The following is an 11,864-nucleotide window of genomic DNA, read 5'->3' on the forward strand; positions in this document are numbered from 1 at the left end:
TGGGGTTAAAATCTCAACCCCACCGTATTCAAGGAACAGTCGGGACTATTCTGCGCGAATTAAAAGACGAACCATTCATCGCCGCCAAGGTGGAAGAAATCAGGGCGAGACTTCTGGACAAACCCTGCAAGGAAATAGTCTACGACGTCGTCGATCTCTGGGAAAATCTCCCCACCGCGAATGGCCAGTGACCAAACCATCTCCAACATGGGTGCAGCCTGTAGCCTAAAGTGTTGTATGGGATTATTGTTTAAAGAGCATTACAGAGACCAGATGACCGATCTCATGAGCAAGATTATTATGGACGCATCCCACCCCGATACTCCATGTCAAGATACTGTGCGCGAGGCTAATCTCAAGAAAAATATGGTGTATATAAGAGGACTGACTAGCTCATGGGACTATATGACGGACAAATGTGTTGCCGGTAACGATCCACCCGTTGTGATGATAAAACAGGTTCTAGATATGCTGTGTGAATCACAATCCCCGCTCGGGGTCACCGATCTGCTGTGTACTTGCACGTATGTGATGGATGTCTGTACCGAGCTAATGAAGAAATCAAAAGAATATGACTCCGATGATCGGGACGACGCTATCAGAATCGTTGAAGTGATTAAAAACGTAGACAAAATTGTCGTAATGTACGTCGATTACATCCTAGACAAAAACATGATGGCCTGCCGCGATTTTCTTTTCTGGTTAGATTACCACTGACGCTATTATTAATCCATTTTCTATCCTGTTATAACCATTTTACTTTTATTGTGTGTATGTATGTATGTAACGTCATTATATCCATTTTTCCATGTTGTATTATATTAATCCCGCTATATCCATTTTTACTTAGAGTCTGTATTTTTATTATATCCCTTTTGCATGTTGTATCATATTAACCCATTATATTAATACCATTTTTACTTATACTATCTATGTTTTTTATTATATCCATTTTTACTTATACTATCTATGTTTTCTATTATATCCATTTTTACTTATAGTATCTATGTTTTGTATTATATCCATTTTTTACTTATAGTATCTATGTTTTGTATTATATCCATTTTTACTATCTTCTATTATATCCATTTTACTTGTATTATATCCTGTAACGTTTTTTAATAAAAGATTGATTCAAACCGCTTGTACGCGTCATTCTTTTCCAACGGGTGCAACGGCAGCATGTCGGAGCTCATGAAAGAGGCTTATTATACGCCCTCCAACCCAGGCTCTTTAGGGGGTAAAAAACGATTAAAAGACGCCGTCTTGAAAGACAGCGGGGTCCGTCTGAGCGATAAACAGGTTTCAGAATGGCTGGCTGGTGAGGACGCTTACACATTACACAAAACAGCGCCTATAAAATACAAACGAAACAGAGTGGTCGTGTACGGGGTCGATACTCAGTTTCAGGCCGATCTCGTCGACATGATCGCCTACGCCAAGGATAATGACGGTCATAAATATCTGCTGACGTGCATAGACGTATTTAGCAAGTACGCCTGGGCTCGCGTGTTGAAGAATAAGAGCGGCGCAGAGGTCACTAGAGCGTTCGAGTCTATCCTCGAAGAGGGCCGCGTGCCGCAGAAATTGCAGACGGATCAGGGAAAGGAATTTTTTAACAAACAATTTCAAGATGTGATGAAAAAGCACGACATTAATCATTTCGCTACCGCTACCGATTTGAAAGCCAGCGTCGTGGAACGATTTAATAGGACGTTAAAAAGTCGTATGTGGAGATTTTTAACGGCTACAAATTCCCGACGATACATAGATGTCTTACAAGACATTATGCAGGGGTACAACACCAGTTATCACCGAAGTATCAGAATGAGACCCGTGGACGTCGACAAAGTAAACGAGGGTCAAGTGTTTCAAAACTTGTACGGCGATATAAAGAAGACCGAGAGACCCGTATTTAAATTCAAAGTCGGCGACGTCGTCAGGATTTCTAAAGTGAGAGGTCCGTTCGCCAAAGGTTATGAGCAGAACTACACGGAGGAATTTTTCACCGTATCCTTGGCTATCCCTCGTCAACCACCTGTCTACAGACTCACCGATTATGACGGCGATGTCATCGAGGGGGTTTTTTATGAAAAAGAGTTGCAAAAAATAATTGTCAGTAAAAACAAATCTTTTAAAGTGGAAAAGATTTTAGGTCAGAAAAAACAAGGGAAATCTACGCTTGTTTTAGTGAAATGGCTAGGATGGCCTTCAAAATTTAATAGTTACATAGATAAAAAAACTCTGCTGGACTTAAAACACCCCGACGTTTAACGGATCAGGTCATACCAACGAAGGACCGCCATGGATGATCACGGGTTCTACGTCACGTTACCGTGCAATGCATCTAGGTCGGTTTATCCCGAAAATCGCATATCCGCCTATACAACCAGGCTGGCGCGAGCTATAGACTTGAAAGGACAATGGGAAGTCGGACTCGCCGAAATCGAATATCCTAGAAGTTGGTACAACTTTAATGACGCAGATGGTCATTTTATCCTACATACGGCCCCGGAACCCTCCAAAGACTCAAGTATCGGTTTTGCTAATATTGCAAAAATATACATAAGCGGGGGTTATTACCCAAACATTCGTGCGATCCTCCGTGCTATAAATCAACTTATCGCACCAGTGGCCGTATTGAATCACGACGAATTCAAAAACAAGGTGTTTCTGACCGCGAAACCCAACATTTCAATGAGTTTTCGGGGGAGACTCGCCACTATTTTAGGAATGACGCTAAAACCTCTTGGAGGTTTAAACTATCATAAAAAACCAGATTTTACCACAAACGTCGTCATGTACGCCCCTCATCAATGCGATATCAACGCCGGGTTCTACACAATGTACGTTTACACAGACATTATCCAATATCAAGCGGTCGGTGATTCTTACGTTCCCCTTTTGAGATGCGTACATATACCGGGGAAAAGCAACGACACGGTCATTGTTAGATACGACACCCCCCATTACGCATCGATCAATAAGGATCACATCACCGACATCACCATAGAGTTGAAGGACGATCAAAACAAAGAAGTACCATTTTCTTACGGGAAAGTCATCGTAAAACTACACTTTAAACCAAAAAATGGTTTATTATAGACCCGGAGAGACCGCTGACTATGTCAGCTACTACCGAAATCAGGCCGGAGGGGGTTTACCAGGGTATGCCGGGGGAGGGGTTATGTACGGAGCAGGCTTAGGGGGTCTTTTCAGAGGTCTGTTCAGGATGGCTATACCTCTGTTAAAAAGAGGATTTAGCATCGCGAAACCCCATCTAAAATCGGCCGCTAAAAATATAGTATCCGACGTCGTCTCGAACGTATTGACGCGATCTCATAACGATAAAGCTCAAGACGGATCCGGTCTGATGGTCATGGCTCGTAAAAGAATGTCTAAACCACCGGGTGTGAGGAGGCGTGGTCAGTGGGGAAAGAAGAAAACAACACTTGGACCAAAGAAACACTCAGTCGTACGTAGAAAGCGTAGGACGTCTGTTAGTCGAAAGGCGACGATCAAGAGAGTCGGAAAAACCATTTTCTAACATGGCTTTATTGCACCGCATGTCGGGAGAATGCATCAAGTCCGAGTTGGACCTATTTACGGTCCCGCTGACGCAGACCGTTATTGAGAAAAACGGCTATTTAGAAGTAGCCCCATTATCGGCCATATCGGACTCTGCACCATTGGAGTTTTTTATCGCCGGCACCGGGGATGATTATTTGGATCTCAATAACACGATGCTCTATCTACGGGCGAAAATCACGGGGCCTGACGGAGCAGTTATTGCCCACCCGGCAAAGGTGGGCCCAATAAATTACCTGGCTGCTACAATGTTTTCACAGGTCGACGTAACCCTCGGCGACCGCCTGATATCTCAGAGCACCGGAACTCATCCGTATCGCTGCATCATCGAAAGTCTGCTCAACTACGGTAAAGATACGCTGGAATCTATTTTCTCCGCCGGTTTGTTTCACAAAGACACAGCCGGTCACATGGATGTACATGACCCTGCAGGGCGTAACGAGGGGTTGACAAAGAGATCGGTCTACACCGCTCGAAGCAGTGAGGTGGAACTGCTTGCCCCCATACACAGCGATATATTCTTCCAGGAAAAACTTTTAATTAGCAATTTAGACGTCAAATTACGCTTTATACGGGCAAAGGATGAATTCTGTCTGATGAGATCCGACGACGTGGCTTACAAATTACATATAGTAGCGGCGTCCCTATTTGTCAAAAAAGTTTCTGTATCGCCGCCGGTGAGACTGGCTCACGCCCAGACGCTGCTTTCGACCACGGCCAAGTATCCCATTGATAGGGTCTGTCTAAAATCGTTCTCCATACCCGCCGGCTCTCGTGTTTCGAATCAAGAAAATTTGTTTTTAGGAACGTTGCCAAAGTCTATCGTTATTGGCATGGTCGACAACGACGCATTCACCGGCTCCTACGAAAAAAATCCATTTGCGTTCAAACATTACAATCTGGAATTCCTAGCAGTCTACGTTGACGGTCAACAATTCCCGGCCAAGCCTCTACAACCTAATTTCGATGCCAGTTTGGCTGTACGTGAATATTATCAGCTGGCGATGACGACCGGGAGACACCTTAAAGATCGACCGCTCTGTATCGGCAGGAATGATTTCCTGAACGGATACACGCTGTACGCATTTAATTTATCGCCTGACGAGGACTGTGGCCAGCACATTTCCCTGATCAAGTCCGGGAACATCAGAGTCGAAGCGCGTTTCAGACAAGCGCTGCCGAATACCATTAATTTAATAATTTACGCAGTATTCGACAGCCTCATTGAAGTGTCTAACCGCAGACAGGTACTGATTGATCACTACTGAGAGATGAACACGCTACAACTCACAGCTATCATGGATAAAATAGCATGCAGGGCTCATTTTCTCGGGGTTCTACCGAGCGATCAACTACCCAAAAAACCTCTGAGGATCTTACCGTCGATGGGGATCATTAATACCGACCCGGCTCAATTGCCGGGTGAGCATTGGGTCGCCGTTTATTTAGCCAGAGAGGGGACCGCGTGTTTTTTCGACAGCTTCGGCAATCCTCCCAACAGTCCCCGCTTTCCAATCAGCATCAATAACTTTCTGGCCGTCAACGACGTCGACGTATTATATTCCGACAGACGCGTCCAGGATTATTCATCGGATACCTGCGGACAGCACTGTGTGTTTTTTCTATATCATTTAGCCAGAGGTCGCGACTATAACCATGTGATGAAACTATACACCGATGATTATGTTAGAAATGATAAAATGGTGTCACTCTTTGTGAAGAGATTGAGACCGCATGTTTGTAATGATAAAATGTTATCCTGCATTCATTGCGTGCAGACGTGTTTGATGTATAAATAAAAAAAAAGCTTAAACCATAATATTTCTCATCGTCTTTTATTTAATGCTCACACAACATCGTTACATTTCCAACCATCGCCCTCGGCCGATAGCCGGCGAGTCTCCGAAATCTGGAGCCAAGCGAGGTGAATATCTCCTCGCTTTTTTTTTATAAGGTCTAACAGGCGTCGATGTGGTGAGAGGCGAGTTTCCGAAATCTGGAGCCAGGCGAGGCGAATATCTCTGCGCCTTTTTTTTATAAGGTCTAGCAGGTGGTGATGGCGGTTCTAAAGGTTTACTCTTTAGAGCCGAGTTTCCAAACTCTGGAGCCAGGCGAGGCGAATATCTCTGCGTCTTGTTTTTAAAAGGTTCTAGAGGTTTACTCTTTAGAGAGTTAATCGTGCGTCTGACCTGTTGATTGGGCACCATAGAAAAAGGAATGTTTAATTCGGCAAAGGCCCGTAGAAACTCGGACCATCCTAGAGGTCTCCGGTCATCCCTGACCTTTTGCGGGGCCGTAACATTTTTCAACAAATCGAGCATGTGCGAACCTTGTACGGCTTTACCCCTGAACACAAACTCCCCGGATTCGTTCCACGAGCTCAGTCCTTTAGCTTTAGACATCTTGTCTAATATGTATCTGCTGTTTTTCACACTTCTCGATGGCACATTCTTCAGAACTTCGTCGACGACAGCCCCCTCAACTTTACCGTCTTCAACGTTATCAGCCGGCGATTCGTCTTTATGACCAGGGTCAAGATCCGGTAACGAAAGCGTTAAAACACCGCTCTCACGATCCCCTTGTTTAACGATGGTCAAAAACCTGCTCAGGGTATGGGTGTAAAGTTTGACTTTTTCGTAAGGATTCAAATCGGTGCGGCGTAAAATATTTCTTATGGCGGCGTCCAAATCGTTCTCCACGGTCTGTTGAATGTTCTCGCGAGCATTTTCACTCTTGAGCTTGTCCAGCTGATGGTGAGGGACTAAATACATCTTCTCGGCATACTCCATCCTAGCGATTTGCTATCAAGTTCGTGAGAAACGGCAAGGCTACGCTTAGGAGCGGCAACAGGAACCCTCCCTTCTGGTTGAAGACTCGTTTCTTGGCCGCTATGCCAATTTTTTTATTGGCTACAAATTTAATATCCGTTTTTCTCTTTTTCAGTTTTTGATACTGTTGCCTGTTGACCGGAATGACGCCATAGAGGATGTTTAGAGCCAGTTCGCAGAGCGCTAAAATGAATTCGTCGGACGCCGATTGTAAAATAAGGCGTCGTTGTTTAGGAGTGGCTTTATGTAGCAGTTTTAACACCGGCAGATGCTTACAAAGTCTGGCGGACATGGTTATCACGCTCTTCTTTTTTTCGGGATATAAACCACTTGACGCTCCGAAAGCAATCCTGTTCTGAGACGGTACTGCTCCGGAGTTTTTGCTTTATAGTCTATCATGAGATAGCCGAAAGGTCGGTCGACCGCGTCGTGATAACACTCCATAAAGTATTTTGTGTTTCCGGGGTACATTTGACGCCCTAGCATCGCCACTTGATGGACGTCCCGAGGATTTTTAAACAGGATCATATAATTGGCGTTTAAGCTGATGGTTCGGCTGGACTTACCCTGTGCAAATAAATTTTGCACTATGTAAATAGAGCTGAGATTCCTGTGGTGGCAATATTGCGTAAAAACCCGTTGTAGTTCAACGTTAGCGCTAGCTTGCTCCATGAGATCGTCCACCACGAGAAGATTAGCGGTGGTAACAGGCAGTAAATCATCATCATTCAGAGTCTGGGGTATTCCTTGTATAAATTTAATGTCATACAATTGAAGTAAATCATCGTACAAAGTTTGCCAGCAATCATACAACCAAACAATGTTTTCAATTTTCTTGGAAATGATATTCAAACCTTTTTCCAACAAAAGTTTTACAAAATAAGACTTGCCACTATTCGAGGGCCCGGATAGGACACAGCTGAAAGGGTGTTGAAGTCTGAAATCAAAATCGGACACATCCTGAGACCCTCTGTGCATCATCTGATCAGTAGCCATAAGGAAGCGTGCTATAGTCGCTTAAAAGCCGACGTTTATTGTAGACGACCTTAAACCTTTTAACGACTGATTTGTTGTGTAATGTGAGAGCCTTTTTATCTCTAACAATGTTTTCCGTCTGAGCCAGGATGTATTTGGATCTATCATGCGACGTCACATAGCTGTCAACCAGACCAATCAGGGATTCGAGACAGATAGCTCGGGAATTTTTAGCATTCAGGGTAATACCTTTAGCTTTCATCGAAACTTTACCTTTGGCCGTCTCAAATCCATACGATTTGGGGCCGCTCGAGCAGAAGGTTGCTATATAATCATCTTGGTCTAATTCGCTGGTCAGCTCCCCTAAATGGTCGCCGAGAGGAGGCTCCCAGTCACCGTCCCTAGACACAAATACGAGGCTGTCTGTGTCCGAGTACAGCAGACGGTCACCTAGTCTGTCCATCAATTCGTACAATTCCAGTCGGGCGTGCGCGGTAGTGAAAGCGCCTAAAAAAACATTGACGTCGCGAGCCTTGCAAACATCGTCTTTGTCGGGTTTATGCTGGACGAGAGCGACGTCATCTGAGATGAATGAGAAATAGGCCAACGTGTCGGTATTGCCAAAAACGATTCTGGTGAAATCTTCGGGCTCGCTCACCAGAGTCGTTTGAGGTAAGTTCTGTCTTAAAGAGAAGCGCCCCCAAAAGCTATTGAGAATTAATTTTGTGATTGCCCTTTGGGCTGCATTGTACTTGATCTTTTCCGGATCGAGTTGAACACCCTCTTTTTCAAAATAGTCGCGGATGTAAGCCTCTTTCTCACCATCCGTGACGACGTTCGAAGGGTAGCCAGACGCTTGTTGTTTCAAGCGCAAGAAGGTTTTTACGTATTCGGCAAACAACGTGTCTGACCGCTGTGGAAAATGCCAAACCTCGTCTATCTTGGCCACCACATAACCCTTCTCGATGGCTTTTAAAAGCTCGATACTGACCCAACAGCCGGAGAGCGATCTTTCCTGGTCCGTGTGGGTACAGCTAGTGGTCTGGTTTTGATCCTGGGCGCAGGTTCTACATAGCGGAAACATGAGTTTTCCTTGGCATCTGTAAGGGAGAACCGGGTGCAGTAAGTTACGGGGAGGGTACACGGTGGCTTTGATAAGTCCGTAATAGTTTTCAATCGGTTGGAAATCGGCGAAAATGATTTCGGGGTGTTCGATCGGGTAGCTTTTCCTGGCTTGGCAGAAAGGATACAAGCTTGTGAAATCCAGATACCTTATTTTCTCATCGCCGGTCACCTTGTGGTATAGTTTATAGGCGTTCGTTCGGCCTCCGTAAAGCGCATCACGAGGATTCAATCTCTCTGGGGCGGAATAATTGGCCATAAATTCTATCACGGAGGGATCGGTCTTTTTCATGCGGTTCCATTCGCATTCCCACAGAACCTCGATTTGCAAACCGTACGCGTTCCGCAGAATTTCCACTTTGTCGTCAAATTGGTTCCTGAGAACCCCGTAGGGTACTCCGGACAGGGGGTGCGCCTGATGGGGTTCAAAGCGACAGCAGTGCCCATGGAAGATGCACCCCGCGTATTCTAAGCCGTGCCTGACTCCGTCCTGCTCGTAGTAGCCGTCTAAAAAGTACTTACCGATCGATACTTCGCCGTGGTTTACGGCGTGGTGAAGGTCCACGTTTCGAGTCTTTTTTATATACTCGAGCCATTCGATCGAACCGCTGGAATAGGACTTATTCTGATGGATGTAGGCTTTGTTATGCGTGAGGGCGAGCGTGTTTCTGGCGAGATAATGTGTTTTGAAGACCCCCATCGCGCAGCTGGCCAGCGTCGTGAACCCAAAAGGATCGAGTTGGGTGCAGTCTAGGAAAGACTTTCTGTACTTCATGCATCCTTCGCGCAACAACACGACGTCGTTAACGCCGTAGGCGTACAGTTCTTTCTTGAAGTTAAAGAACTTGCCCTTCGTCGTGCTGTACCACGCATCAAACTTTTCTCGGTCTTTATCCGACATGTTCTCGTAGTTGTAGAACTTTTTGTCGGGGTATGGTCCGACATAGTTCTCATTTCCCACCCTGTTGAAAAGATGGGGGAAGTAGCCTTTTTCAGTCGTCGTCAAGTCTAACGCCGCGGGCATTTTGGCGAGAGCGAATGGGAAAAATGAGTAGCTATCGATGTATCGCTGGGCAAAAGCATCATCGTACATCAAGAGTAATTTGCACCCTTGCATTATGACCTCAATCGCGATCCCTGATTTGCAAAAATACTCGAGGATTAGAAAGGCGTCAAATCTGGAGGCGTAATGAGCGATGAAGCAGTAGCCTGTATATCGGGGTTGTCTGAAGTGGTTGATTAGCTTAGCGATGCAGCCGGTACCGCTAGCAGTAAATTTCTTGCCTTTGAATGTGATGGCACAGACAAAATTAGCCACGTGTCTACCATTTTCGTACCGCGTTTCGAAATCGTAGAAGATGTATTTCTCGCAGGGTTCTTTAGGCTCTAGAGGTTGTATGAAGCATTGATGCTCACCAACGTTCGTCAGACGCTCGCGACAATGCACGCATTTGTCTGGGGTGCAGATGTGTTTGGTTTTCTTGCCCGGTTTAACGTCGTAACGTCTGTTACATAGTTTGCAGTATTTGATCATATCACAGGCGGGGTATTCCTGACCGGGAGGCGGGTTTTTTTTATGCATTTCAAAACAATAAGCCGATTTACAGTACCGCAGGCAATCGGGGCAATGTATGATTCTTACAGGAAACCTGTAACATTCTGCATCGAAACAGATGTTGCAGGCGTGCTTACAACGATGGTGTCTGCGGTCGGTGTAAGATTTGTAGCAAAATGGACACACGTATGTTGAACCGATGAATGCCTTCAAACTCGTTATCATGTAGTAATGGTCGTTGTGGAGATACAGGAAGACCGTTTTTGGGTGGGGTTCGTCAGAGTTTTTGTAGGTTTCTAAGACCAAGGCGTTAGATCTGTGAAATACGACGATTTTAATGTCCAGCGCTCGTTCAAACGAGGCTATGTCGCCGAGACCGATTCGGTCTTGGATTGAGAAGCCGACGCTGTTTTGAATGGCGGTAGCCAGTTTTTCTAACTCGCTCTCGGGGTGTTGGGGATTAAGAAATCTGGCTAGACAGATGGAGAAGCACAAATTATTTGAAATATTGGTGGGGCAGAATAAACTAGTCTTTTTTCTTTTGATCACTTGGTCTACAGCGATGTCCGTTAGTTTCCGTCTATGGCCGCCTCCTTGTCTGTTCATGGCTAGGCAGGCTTCAAATTCTACGGTTTGGTCAGATAGTAACCGGTCGTTGCTCTGTAAAACTTTTTCGATTTGATCCATAAACCCATTCACGTCGTAATTATTACCGGGGGTTAAAATCCCACTGACGGGGGTTTGGAGGCTGGGAGCCGTCAATGTGATATTGATCACCGGAGAATGGTCAAATTCCCTAGCGAAATTCACAATTCCGGTAAGCATGTCGTGTAGGCGGGTATGATAAGAGGCCAAATCTGTAGAGTTAATCTCTCTCAGATTCGTAGTCCTTCTCAACGTCACGCTATTGAAACGAGGTCGTGGTAAAACATGATATCCGTTAACGTCCCCACCCTCGCGAATCAACCTGTCAATGTCTGTACGGCTTAATCGAGTCTGCGTAATAGGGTCGACATTACCTGATGCGGACGGTGGCGAAGTATCATCAACGGCAGGGTGCTCTGTGTTGTCAGGGTCGGTAGATGGTGGGCTGTTTAAAACACCGCCATGTTGTACAAAGGGGTCGTTGTCTAGGCTTAGCAGAGGATCAAACAAATTCATATTTGGATTTACGGCTAATTCAAAAAGATCCAACATAGCAGGGGATTCTAGATTAAACAAATACTGTTCTAAAGAATCGGGTAGTATACTTAGCATTTCAATCTCGTCCGGTGACAGTTCTGTGGAGGATTGGTCTGATTGGCATAAGTCTGCGTCGTCTGACCCGTCCATTTTTAGATTTCAGACCAAAACACGTACTATTACAAAATCATAGAGTTAAAACAAGCATATATATGAAATATCAGAGTATATATATATGTAAACAACATATATGAACTATTACAAAATCAGAGTATAAAAAGCATACATGAAATATCAGAGTATAAAAATCAGTGGGTATACATGAAATATTACAATATCAGAGTATAAAAAGTATAAATGAACTATTGCAAATTTCATATAGTATAAAAAGCATATATGTAAACAAAGTATAAATGAAATATTACACAATCAGAGTATAAATGAAATATCAGATTATATGTAAACAAAGTATAGATGGAATATTACAAACGTGCAATATAAGAATTACTAGGAATAGATCTATATTCAATTTGGCTCCGTCGTCTCATCTATGATGGTGAGAATAAGGTGATGCAAAATGAGCACCAATTCTCGTTGGTATTGGCTCAACATAC

General features: G+C 44.6%; 1 protein-coding gene across 1 annotated transcript; it reads left to right on the forward strand.

The window, feature by feature from the left end:
* Positions 1 to 3,548: 3,548 nt before the first annotated feature.
* On the forward strand, positions 3,549 to 4,856 carry LOC311279257 (uncharacterized protein F54H12.2; the record flags this gene model as incomplete). The annotated part of the gene is made up of 1 exon (XM_084390627.1): positions 3,549 to 4,856. The coding sequence occupies one exon, from the start codon at positions 3,549 to 3,551 to the stop codon at positions 4,854 to 4,856; it is 1,308 nt and encodes a 435-aa protein (XP_084246753.1).
* Between the last annotated feature and the right edge of the window lie 7,008 nt (positions 4,857 to 11,864).

Source organism: Rutilus rutilus (assembly GCF_951802725.1).
Source record: "Rutilus rutilus genome assembly, chromosome: 2".
Lineage (NCBI taxonomy): Eukaryota > Metazoa > Chordata > Actinopteri > Cypriniformes > Leuciscidae > Rutilus > Rutilus rutilus.